General features: G+C 46.6%; 1 protein-coding gene across 6 annotated transcripts in view; it reads right to left on the reverse strand.

The window, feature by feature from the left end:
• The window catches only part of TAF12 (TATA-box binding protein associated factor 12), a 52212-nt gene that overhangs the window by 13562 nt on the left and 25476 nt on the right, over positions 1-13174 (reverse strand). For all 6 annotated transcript variants that reach the window (XM_039474374.2, XM_039474373.2, XM_074380382.1 and 3 more), the window contains one exon: positions 6797-6874. In XM_039474374.2, the coding sequence (XP_039330308.1) occupies positions 6797-6874 (78 nt within the window). The remainder of the gene's footprint in view (positions 1-6796; positions 6875-13174) is intronic.

Consider the following 13174-nt stretch of genomic DNA (forward strand, 5'->3'; position numbering starts at 1 on the left):
AACAGAAGAAAAAATCTTAATGGGCAAGAATTTCCCATAAACTTTTTTTTCCTGAGCTGTACCATAGAAAAGAACCAATAACTTTTTTTTTGCTTTTGAAACAGGGTGTCCCTCTATTGCCCAGGTTGGAGTACAGTGGCCCAGTCATGGCTCACCGTAGTCCTCCCATCTCAGCTTGGGCGCAAGCAGTCCTCCCATCTCAGCTTCCCAAGTAGCTGAGACTACAGGTATGTATCATCAGGTCTAGCTAATTTTTAAAATTTGTATAGAGGGCTGGGCGCGGTGGCTCACGCCTGTAATCCCAGCACTTTGGGAGGCCGAGGCGGGTGGATCACGAGCTCAAGAGATCGAGACTATCCTGGTCAACATGGTGAAACCCCGTCTCTACTAAAAATACAAAAAAATTAGCTGGGCATGGTCGTGACTGCCTGTAATACCAGCTACTCAGGAGGCTGAGGCAAGAGAATTGCTTGAACCCAGGAGGCGGAGGTTGCGGTGAGCTGAGGTCACGCCATTGCACTCCAGCCTGGGTAACAAGAGCAAAACTCCATCTCAAAAAAAAAAAAAAAAAAAAATTTCTATAGAGATGGGGCCTGTACTCCCACCACTTTGGGAGGCCAAGGTGGGTGGGCTGCTTGAGCCCAGGAATTCAAGACCAGCCTGGGCAACATGACAAAACCTCATCTTTACAAAAGATTTAAAAATTAGCCAGGTGTGGTGGTGCACACCATAGTCACAGTTACTTGGAAGGCTGAGGTGAAAGGATCACTTGAGCCCAGGAGGTCAAGGCCACAGTGAGCTATGATCATGCCACTGAACTCCAGCCTCCTGGGTAATAATGTGACCCTGTCATCAAAAAAAAAAAAAAAAAAAAAAAAAAAAAAGGCCGGGCGCGGTGGCTCAAGCCTGTAATCCCAGCACTTTGGGAGGCCGAGGCAGGTGGATCACGAGGTCAAGAGATCGAGACCATCCTGGTCAACATAGTGAAACCCCGTCTCTACTAAAAATACAAAAAGTTAGCTGGGCATGGTGGCGCGTGCCTGTAATCCCAGCTACTCAGGAGGCCGAGACAGGAGAATTGCCTGAGCCCAGGAGGCGGAGGTTGCGGTGAGCCGAGATCGCGCCATTGCACTCCAGCCTGGGTAACAAGAGCGAAACTCCGTCTCAAAAGAAAAAAAAAAAAAGGGAACTGGCCAGGCATGGTGGCTCATACCTGTAATCACAGCACTTTGGGAGGCCAAAGCGGGTGGATCACCTGACGTCAGGAGTTCGAGACCAGCCTGACCAATATGGTAAAACCCTGTCTCTACTAAAAATACAAATATTAGCTGGGCATGGTGGTGAGCACTGTAATCCCAGCTACTCGAGCGGTTGAGGCAGGAGAATCATTTGAACCCAGGAAGCGGAGGTTGCAGAGAGCCGAGACCATGTCATTGCACTCCAGCCTAGGCGACAAAGCGAGACTCCATTTAAAAAAAAAAAAAAGAAGCTAAAGAATAAACCAACCCTCCAGATAGGAGACTTGAAGACTTTTCTCTGGAGCTACTGAATGATTCCAGAGAAAAGACTTACAGATACTGACATTTAGGGAATCTTCCATTAGGAAGGTTGACTTGTGAAACAAATTACCCTGAAGTAACATCTGTGGTCTGCTAGCATGAACTGAGACCAGCTCATAAAAGTCAATTATGTGCCTCTTTTCCCAAGTTTTTTTTTTTTTTTTTTTTTTTTTTTTTTGAGACGGAGTTTCGCTCTTGTTACCCAGGCTGGAGTGCAATGGCGCAATCTCGGCTCACCGCAACCTCCGCCTCCTGGGTTCAAGCAATTCTCCTGCCTCAGCCTCCTGAGTAGCTGGGATTACAGGCAAGCACCACCATGCCCAGCTACTTTTTTGTATTTTTAGTAGAGACGGGGTTTCACCATGTTGACCAGGATGGTCTCGATCTCTCCACCTCGTGATCCACCCGCCTCAGCCTCCCAAAGTGCTGGGATTACAGGCTTGAGCCACCGCGCCCGGTCCTTTCCCAAGTTTTTATTCAGTAATGTCATGTTGGGAGGAATAGTTACACTGCAGAAATCATCAAGTACTGCAAATCAAGCCTTTATCTCCAAAGAGCAGGTTGTTAAACATTTACCTATTTATCACTGGGCTAAATTCATCAATTATGCTTCAAATCAGCTTTTCAGTAAGTCATTCTTTGTTTTTTTTGAGATGCAGGGTCTCACTCTGTGGCCCAGGCTGGAGTGCAATGGTGCAACCTTGGCTCACTGCAACCTCCAGCTCCTGGGTTCAAGTGATTCTCCTGCCTCAGCCTCCTGAGTAGCTGGGACTACAGGTGTGCGCCACCATCCCCAGCTAATTTTTTATATTTTTAGTAGAGATGGGGTTTCACCATGTTGGCCAGGTTGGTCTCGAACTCCTGACATCAGATGATCCACCCACTTCAGCCTCCCAAAGTGCTGGGATTACAGGCAGAAGCGACCATGCCCAGCTACAGTGGGTCATTCTTTAAGAATGAATAGCCAGGGTTGGGTGTGGTGGCTCACATCTGTAATCCCAGCACTTTGGGAGGCAGAGGTGGATGGATCACTTGAGGTCAGAAGTTCGAGACCAGCCTGCCCAACATGGTGAAATCCTGTCTCTAATAAAAATACAAAAATTAGTCAGGTATGGTGGCTTGCACCTGTAATCCCAGCTGCTCGGCAGGCTGAGGTGAGAGAATCACTTGAACTTGGGAGATGGAGTTTGCAGTGAGCCAATATCGTGCCACTGCACTCAAGCCTGAGCAACTGAGCAAGACTCTGTCTCACAAAAAAAAAAAAAAGATAAGGAAAGTTATATAGGCCACCAGGCATGGTAGCTCATGCCTGTAATCTCAGCACTTTGGGAGGCTGAGTGAGGTGGTGGATCACCTGAGGTCAGGAATCCAAGACCAGCCTGGCCAACATGGCAAAACCCCACCTCTACTAAAAATACAAAAATTAGCCAGGAGTGGTGGCATATGCCTATAATCTCAGCTACTCGGGAGGCTGAGGCAGGAGAATCACTTAAATCTGGGAGGCAGAAGTTACGGTAAACTGAGATTGCGCCACTATACTCCAGCCTGGGCGACAGAGCATGATTCTGTATCAAAAAAACAAAAACAAAAACAAAAAACAGAGAAAGTTATATGGCACATTTGTGAGAGGTATAACAAAATTCTCATCTACCATAACAGGAAGTCAATAGAATATTATACAGTTGGCCAGGCACAGTGGCTCATGCCTGTAATCCCAGCACTTTGTGAGGCCGAGGTCGGCAGATCACCTGAGGTCGGGAGTTTGAGACCAGTCTGTCCAACATGGGGAAACCCTGTCTCTGCTAAAAATACAAAATTAGCCAGGTGTGGTGGGGCATGCCTATAATCTCAGCTACTCAGGAGGCTGAAGCAGGAGAATTGCTTGAATCCAGGAGGTGGAGGTTGCAGTGAGCCAAGATTATGCTATTGCACTCCAGCCTGGGCAACAAAAGCAAAACTCTGTCACTCTGTCTCCAAAAAAAAAAAAACAGAGAGAATATTATAAAAATTAATGGGTGAAATATCTCTTTAAGTACATTACTTAGAAATACAGAAGAATGAGGCCAGGCGCGGTGGCTCAAGCCTGTAATCCCAGCACTTTGGGAGGCTGAGGCGGGTGGATCACGAGGTCGAGAGATCGAGACCATCCTGGTCAACATGGTGAAACCCCGTCTCTACTAAAAATACAAAAAATTAGCTGGGCATGGTGGCTCATGCCTGTAATCCCAGCTACTCAGGAGGCTGAGGCAGGAGAATTGCCTGAACCCAGGAGGCGGAGGTTGCAGTGAGCCGAGATCGCGCCATTGCACTCCAGCCTGGGTAACAAGAGCGAAACTCCATCTCAAAAAAAAAGAAATACAGAAGAATGTTACAGAAACAGCTAAACTTGTTGAAAGTGATTGCCTATGAGCAACAGACTATGCATTTTTTTTTTTTTTTTTTTTTTTGAGACAGAGTTTCGCCCTTGTTACCCAGGCTGGAGTGCAATGGCGCGATCTCGGCTCACCGCAACCTCCGCCTCCTGGGCTCAGGCAATTCTCCTGCCTCAGCCTCCTGAGTAGCTGGGATTACAGGCACGTGCCACCATGCCCAGCTAATTTTTTGCACTTTTAGTAGAGACGGGGTTTCACCATGTTGACCAGGATGGTCTCGATCTCTCGACCTTGTGATCCACCCGCCTCGGCCTCCCAAAGTGCTGGGATTACAGGCTTGAGCCACCGCGCCCGGCCAGACTATGCATTTTTAACAGGCAAAAGTAGCAGCAGTTTTTGGGTGTAAAGCATTGGGCATTCTCCTAGATGTGTATAAATTGCAATAACCCTGCAGGTAAATAACATCCATACCCTACTAATATAGGAGAAACCTAAGTCTCAAAAACTTAGGTAACCTGTCTACAGCAACACAGCTGGTATATGGAAGGGCTAAGAATCAAATTTAGATTTGTCTCTGCTCTTATTTTATGATTATTTTTTGAGACAGAGTCTTGCTCTGTCACCCAGGCTAGAGTAGTGTCGTGATCGCAGTTTACTGCAACCTCAGCCTCCCGGGTTCAAGCGATTCTCCTGTCTCACCCTCCCAAGTAGCTGGGATTACAGGAATGTACCACCACACCCAGCTAAATTTTGTTTTTACATTTAGTAGAGATGGGGTTTCACCATGTTGGCCAGGCTGGTCTCAAACTCTTGACCTCAAGTGATCTGCCTACCTGCCTCCCAGAGTGTTGGATTTACAGGCATGAGCCACTGCGCTGCCCTTTTTTTTTTTTTTTCTTGGTGCAACCTCCGCCTTCCAGGTTCAAGCGATTCTCCTCTCAGCCTCCCAAGCAGCTGGGATTATAGGCGCCCACCACCACACTAAGTTTTGCATTTTTTTTTTTTTTTTTTTTTTTGAGACAGAGTTTCGTTCTCGTTATCCAGGCTGGAGTGCAATGGCGCGATCTCGGCTCACAGCAACCTCCGCCTCCTGGATTCAGGCAATTCTTCTGCCTCAGCCTCCTGAGTAGCTGGGATTACAGGTACGCGCCACCATGCCCAGCTAATTTTTTGGATTTTTAGTAGAGACGGGGTTTCACCATGTTGACCAGGATGGTCTCGATCTCTTGACCTCGTGATCCACCGGCCTCAGCCTCCCAAAGTGCTGGGATTACAGGCTTGAGCCACTGCGCCCGACTGTTTTGCATTTTTAGTAGAGACAGGGTTTCACCTTGTTGGCCAGGTTGGTCTCAAACTCCTGACCTCAGGTGATCCACCCACCTTAGCCTCCCAAAGTGCTGGGATTACAGGCATGAGCCACCGCGCCCAACCTTTTTTTTTTTTTTTTTGAGCCGAAATCTCACTCTGTTGCCCAAGCTAGAGTGCAGTGGTGTGATCTTGGCTCACTGCAACCTCTGCCTCCTGGGTTCAAGTGATTCTCTTGCCTGTCTCCTAAATAGGTGGGACTATAGGCGTGTGCTGCCATGCCTGGCTAATTTTTGTATTTTATTTATTTATTTATTCTTATTTTTTTATTTTTATTTATTTATTTATTTTGAGATGGAGTTTCACTCTTGATACCCAGGCTGGAGTGCAATGGCACGATCTCGGCTCACCGCAACCTCTGCCTCCTGGGTTCAGGCAATTCTCCTGCCTCAGCCTCCCGAGTAGCTGGGATTATAGGCACGCCCCACCATGCCCAGTTAATTTTTTGTATTTTTAGTAGAGACAGGGTTTCACCATGTTGACCAGGATGGTCTCGATCTCTTGACCTCGTGATCCACCAGCCTCGGCCTCCCAAAGTACTGGGATTACAGGCTTGAGCCACCGCGCCCGGCCATTTTTTAATTTTTTTAAAGATGGGGTTTCACTATGATGGCCACGCTGGTCTTGAACTCCTGACCTCAGGTGATCCACCCACCTCGGCCTCCCAAAGTGCTAAGATTACAGGCGTGAGCCACTGCGCCTGGCCCTAATTTTTGTATTTTTAGTAGAGATGGGATTTCACGATGTTGGCCAGGCTGGTCTCCAACTCCTGACCTCATGATCTGCCCACCTCAGCCTCCCAAAGTGCTAGGATTACAGGTGTGAGCCACCATGCCCGGCCCTCTTTTTTCTTTGGAAACAGGGTCATGCTCTGTAACCCAGGCTGGCGTGCAGTGGTGCAATTTTGTCTTTTTTTTTTTTTTTTTTGAGATGGAGTTTCACTCTTGTTACCCAGGCTGGAGTGCAATGGCGTGATCTCGGCTCACCGCAACCTCCGCCTTCTGGGTTCAAGCAATTCTCCTGCCTCAGCCTCCTGAGTAGCTGGGATTACAGGCATGTGCCACCATGCCCAGCTAATTTTTTGTATTTTTAGTAGAGACGGGGTTTCACCATATTGACCAGGATGGTCTCAATCTCTTGACCTTGTGATCCACCCGCCTCGGCCTCCCAAAGTGCTGGGATTACAGGTTTGAGCCACCGCGCCCAGCGCAATTTTGTCTTACTGCAACCTTGGCCTCCGAGGTTTAAGAACACCTCAGCCTCCCTAGTAGCGGGAACTACAGGGGCACACCACCACGCTCAGCTAATTTTGTAATTTTTTGCAGAGACAATGTCTCACTATATTGCCCAGGCTGGTTTAGAACTTCTGGGCTCCAGCAATCTTCCTGCCTCAGTCTCTGAAAAGGCATGAGCCACTGCATCTAGCCTGTCTGTGCTCTTAACCACTATGCTATACCAGTTCTCAGGAACCAGTGTCTGGGGTACCCAACCCCACCTTACCTCCTCCACATCTTCATCCAACTGCTCATTGGGATCCACTTCTCTTACTAAGTCCTGCAATTTCTTCTTGGTCAATACCTAAAGTTAATTGGGAGAAGATTTTTCAGCCAGGTATTAAGGAAACGAAATAGATCATTACCCTGTAATGAAGAAAGGCTGTCAAATTGTTGGGTTTAGTTTCCACTTTCCAAAGAGTTCACAGTCTGCCCTACCTGACTATGCTGCTATAAGACTATACTGTCAAGACAGAAGTAACTTAGAGAAAGGCAGAAAGAGCAGTTTGAAGACAGGCCAGCATCCAGCTGTCAGACACTATATTTCACCCTCATGTATTTTTTTTTTTCTTTTTTTTTTTTTTTCTTTGAGACAGAGTTTCGCTCTTGTTACCCAGGCTGGAGTGCAATGGCGCAATCTCGGCTCACCGCAACCTCCGCCTCCTGGGTTCAGGCAATTCTCCTGCCTCAGCTTCCTGAGTAGCTGGGATTACAGGCACGCGCCACCATGCCCAGCTAATTTTTTGTATTTTTCGTAGAGACGGGGTTTCACCATGTTGACCAGGATGGTCTCGATCTCTCGACCTCGTGATCACCCGCCTCGGCCTCCCAAAGTGCGGGGATTACAGGCTTGAGCCACCGCGCCCGGCCACCCTCATGTATTTTTCTCACTGTGCTTATCTACATGAAGAAATTTGCAATTCTCTGACCACCACAAATTGTACCATGCCCCTTGCCTTTAGTCAAGTTTTGTTTTTTTTTTTTTTTGAGACAGGGTCTCGCTCTATTGCCCACTGGAGTGGAATGGCATGATCATGGCTCACTGTTGCCTTGATTGACAAGTTCTCTCACCTAAGCTTCCCAGGTAGCTGGGACCATAGGCACATGCCACCACACCTGGCTACTTTATTATTTTTTTTGAAGAGATGGGCTCTCACTATGTTGTACAGCCTGCTCTTAAACTCCTGGGCTCAAGTGATTCTTCCACCTTGGCCTTCCAAAGTGCTATACATGCTCTTCCTCCCTTCTTCCTACATGTTCAGCTCATGGTGCCTCTTTGTGATGCCTTTCCTAGCCCATCCCAGTATAAGTAACCACTTCCTCGTTTGGCCTCTATTGTACCTTGTGCACCCTTTTTCATTGTCCATATTTGTACACTTCCCTGTTTCTGACTCAATTAGCTAAAACTCTCTGAGGGCAGCCTTCATAAAGGAAACGTCATGTTACATATGTATGCCATTAAAAAGTGATCAAGCTCCTTCCTCCCCACTCGTCGGATAAAATAAAAATAAAATTTAAAAAGTAATCAAAAGAATGGCTGGGCACGGTGGCTCAAGCCTGTAATCCCAGCACTTTGGGAGGCCGAGGCGGGTGGATCACGAGGTCAGGAGATCGAGACCATCCTGGTCAACATGGTGAAACCTCGTCTCTACTAAAAATACAAAAAAAAAAAAAATTAGCTGGGCATGGTGGTGCACGCCTGTAGTCCCAGCTATTCGGGAGGCTGAGGCAGGAGAATTGCTTGAATCCAGGAGACGGAGGTTGCGGTGAGCCAAGATCACGTCATTGCACTCCAGCCTGGGTAACAAGAGTGAAACTCCATCTCAAAAAAAAAAAAAAAAAAAAAAAAAAAAAATTAGCTGGGCATGGTGGCGCATGCCTGTAATCCCAGCTACTCAGGAGGCTGAGGCAGGAGAATTGCCTGAACCCAGGAGGCGGAAGTTGCGGTGAGCCGAGATTGCACCATTGCACTCCAGCCTGGGTAACAAGAGTGAAACTCCGTCTCAAAAAAAAAAAAGTAATCAAAAGAAAGCCAGGCACAGTGATCTGTGCCTGTAGTCCCAGGTATTCAGGAAGCTGAGACAGGAGGATCACTTGAGGCCATGAGTTAAAGACTGCATCGTGCCACTACACTCCAGCCTGGGGACCACAGCAAGCCCTCCACCTGTAATCTGAGCACTTTGGGAGGTTGAGGCAGGCGGATCATGAAGTCAGGAGTTCGAGACCAGCCTGGCCAACATGGTGAAACTCCATCTCTACTAAAAAATATAAAAATTAGTTGGGCATGGTGGTGGGCACCTGTCGTCCCAGCTGCTCAGGAGGCAGAGGCAGGAGAATCACTTGAACCCAGGAGGTGGAGGTTGCAGTGAGCTGAGATCATGCCACTGCACTCCAGCCTGGGTGACACAGTGAGACTCCATATAAAAAAACAACAACAAAAAGGGCTGGGTACAGTGGCTCACGTCTGTAATCCCAGCACTTTGAGAGGCTGAGGTGAGCGGATCACGAAGTCAAAAGATCAAGACCATCCTGGCCAACTCGGTGAAACACTGTCTCCACTAAAAATACAAAAAGAATAGCTGGGTGTGTTGGCGCTCCCCTGTAGTCCCAGCTACTCAGGAGACTGAGGTAGGAGAATTGCTTGAACCCGGGAGGCGAAGGTTACAGTGAGCCGAGATCATGCCACTGCACTATAGCCTGGGGACAGAGCAAAACTGTCTCCAAAAAAAAAAAAAAGAAAGGGCCAGGTACAGTGGCTCACACCTGTAATCCCACTAGCACTTTGGAAGGCCGAGGCGGGAGGACTGCCTAAAGTCAGGTATTTGAAACCAGCCTAGGCAACATGGCAAGACTGCATCTCTATTTAAAAAAAAATCTAAACATATATATATATACATATATATAGGGCCGGGCGCGGTGGCTCAAGCCTGTAATCCCAGCACTTTGGGAGGCCGAGGCGGGTGGATCACGAGGTCAAGAGATCGAGACCATCCTGGTCAACATGGTGAAACCCTGTCTCTACTAAAAAAAAATACAAAAATTTAGCTGGGCATGGTGGCACATGCCTGTAATCCCAGCTACTCAGGAGGCTGAGGCAGGAGAATTGCTTGAACCCAGGAGGCGGAGGTTGCGGTGAGCCGAGATCGTGCCATTGCACTCCAGCCTGGGTAACAAGAGCGAAACTCCGTCTCAAAAAAAAAAAAAAAAAAAAAATATATATATATATATATATATATATTTATAAAATTTTTAAAAATTAGGCACTTTTCTTTCTTTCTTACTCTAAAGCTTCTAGTAAAATTCCACTAAAAAAAAAAAGAGAACGAAAGAGGGGAAAAAAAAAAAAGACATACACTAAAATGTTAACCATGGCTATTTTATGGTGGTGGCATTAGAATTATGGGCTATTTATTTTTTGTGTATTTCTGCAGCTTCTGTAATAAACATGTATAATTTTTGAAGTAAGAAAAAAAGAAAATAATTTTTTTTTGTTTGTTTTTTTGAGGCAGAGTTTTGCTCTTATTACCCAGGCTGGAGTGCAATGGCTTAATCTCGGCTCACTGCAACCTCTGCCTCCCGGGTTCAAGCGATTTTCTTGCTTCAGCCTCCTGAGTAGCTGGGATTATAGGCATGTGCCACCACACCTGGCTAATTTTGTATTTTTAGTAGAGACGGGGTTTCTCCATGTTGGACAGGCTGGTCTCGAACTCCCAACCTCAGTTGATCTGCCCACTTGGCCTCCCAAAGTGCTGGGATTACAGATATGAGCCACCATGCCTGACTGAAAATAATTTTCTTTTTTTTTTTTTTTTTTTTTTTTTTTTTCTGAGACGGAGTTTCGCTCTTGTTACCCAGGCTGGAGTGCAATGGCGCGATCTCGGCTCACCGCAACCTCCGCCTCCTGGGTTCAGGCAATTCTCCTGCCTCAGCCTCCTGAGTAGCTCGGATTACAGGCATGTGCCACCATGCCCAGCTAATTTTTTGTATTTTTAGTAGAGACGGGGTTTTCACCATATTGACCAGGATGGTCTCGATCTCTTGACCTCGTGATCCACCCGCCTCGGCCTCCCAAAGTGCTGGGATTACAGGCTTGAGCCACCGCGCCCGGCCGACTGAAAATAATTTTCTAAAATGAATATTCAGCTGGGCGTAGTGGCTCACATCTGTAATCCCAGAATTTTGGGAGGCAGAGGAGGGAAGATCACTTGAGGCCAGCCTGGGCAACACAGCAAGACCTTGTCTCTACAAAAAAAAAAAAAAAAAAAAAAAAATTAACCAAGTATGATGGTGCATGCCTATGGTTCTAGCTATTCAGGAGGCTGAGGTGGGAAGATTGCTTGAACCCAGAAATTTGAGGCTATAGTGAGCTATGACTATACCATTGCACTCTAGCCTGGGCAACAGAGCAAAACCCTTTCTCTAAAAAATAAATCAGTATTTGTTAATGATGTCTCATATCTATCCATTCTTCTTCATTCTTTTTTTTTTTTTTTTTTGAGACGGAGTTTCGCTCTTGTTACCCAGGCTGGAGTGCAATGGCACGATCTCGGCTCACCGCAACCTCCGCCTCCTGGGTTCAGGCAATTCTCCTGCCTCAACCTCCTGAGTAGCTGGGATTACAGGCACGCGCCACCATGCCCAGCTAATTTTTTGTATTTTTAGTAGAGACGGGGTTTCACCATGTTGACCAGGATGGTCTCGATCTCTTAACCTTGTGATCCACCCGCCTCAGCCTCCCAAAGTGCTGGGATTACAGGCTTGAGCCACCGCGCCCGGCCATTCTTCTTCATTCTATCCTAATCATCTAATTCAAGCCTTCACTACATGTCTTGATTTTTTTTTCTTTTTTGAGACGGAGTTTCGCTCTTGGTACCCAGGGTGGAGTGCAATGGCGCAATCTCGGCCCACCACAACTTCCGCCTCCTGGGTTCAGGCAATTCTCCTGCCTCAGCCTCCTGAGTAGCTGCGATTACAGGCACGCGCCACCATGCCCCACTAATTTTCTGTATTTTTAGTAGAGATGGGGTTTCACCATGTTGACCAGGATGGTCTCGATCTCTTGACCTCATGATCCACCCGCCTCGGCCTCCCAAAGTGCTGGGATTACAGGCGTGAGCCACTGTGCCCGGCCACATGTCTTGATTTATTGCAAAAGTCTTAGAATTGGTCATCCACCCAGTCTAACTCCGTTTTCTACCCATCCTGTCCCCTTACTGCCAAGTTACTCCTCTCTAGGACACACTATTTTTATTATATACTTTTACTTCATTATTAAGTATCTGCAAAGATTGTATATTACCTAAAAGTTCCAATGGAAACTTACTAGTACAGAGTCATTATGTTCTGCCATAACCATACCTATACAATTTTTTTTTTTTTTTGAGGCAGAATTTCTCTCTTGCTGCCCAGGCTGAAGTGCAATGTCAGGATCTCAGCTCATGGCAACCTCCACCTCCCGGGTTCAAGCGATTTTCCTGCCTCAGCTTCCCAAGTAGCTGGGAATACAGGCATGCGCCACCATGCCTAGGTAATTTTGTATTTTTAGTAGAGATGGGGTTTCACCATGTTGGCCAGGATAGTCTTGATCTCCATGTTGCTTAGGCTCCTCTCGAACTCCCGACCTCAGGTGATCCGCGTGCCTCAGCCTCCCTAAAGTGCTGGGATTACAAGCTTGAGCCACCATGCCCAGCTACCTATACAATTTTAAATTCTGTCTTCTACAACAGACTCCATATTCAAAAGAGGCTGATCTCCTGATTGTCTGCCCAACCATCCCTCATTAACCTTTGCCAGTTCCTTCACTCATTCCCTTGAAATACTGGGCCAACTCATTCATTTTTTCTACACAGCCTACGAAACCCAAGTCAAAGAGATTATACTTATTTCTTGTGGCTCTGGAGGCAAAATCAGAATTATGGGTAGAAAGAAGGGAGCAGATTTTAGAATCACTGCAGAAAATTAATAATGGCAGGAATTGGATGAACTAGAAGATGGAATGGCTAGAACCAAGAGTATTTCCATCATAGGAAAAATGAATCAATTACGTTATTTAACAACTATACAGTTAACATATATATAAAACACCTATCAAAATGAAAGAAAAAACCTATCACAGGCAAGGTATTGTGTTAGTGTGTATGGATGGATGGATGTATACATGCATATACACAACAATATACAACAAAGTAAAACTTGACAAACACTGTACATGATAATTTGCTCAAGAATGTTAGAGGAGCATATATTCAGGGCAAATTGAATCTCTGCCTCCTGAGTTGGGGTTCTCAAATTGGCCCAAATAAACTCTCTACTTACATTAAAACAAACAAACTTGACTAGCCTTAATAAAACAAACAAATACGTCTGTAATCCCAGCACTTTGGGAGGCCGAGGCGGGTGGATCACAAGGTCAAGAGATCGAGACCATCCTGGTCAACATGGTGAAACCCCATCTCTTCTAAAAATACAAAAAATTATCTGAGGGCCGGGTGCAGTGGCTCAAGCCTGTAATCCCAGCTACTCAGGAGGCTGAGACAGGAGAATTGCCTGAACCCAGGAGGTGGAGGTTGCAGTGAGCCGAGATTGCGCCATTGCACTCCAGCCT

The sequence above is a fragment of the Saimiri boliviensis genome, chromosome 11 (assembly GCF_048565385.1).
Source record: "Saimiri boliviensis isolate mSaiBol1 chromosome 11, mSaiBol1.pri, whole genome shotgun sequence".
Taxonomy (NCBI): domain Eukaryota; kingdom Metazoa; phylum Chordata; class Mammalia; order Primates; family Cebidae; genus Saimiri; species Saimiri boliviensis.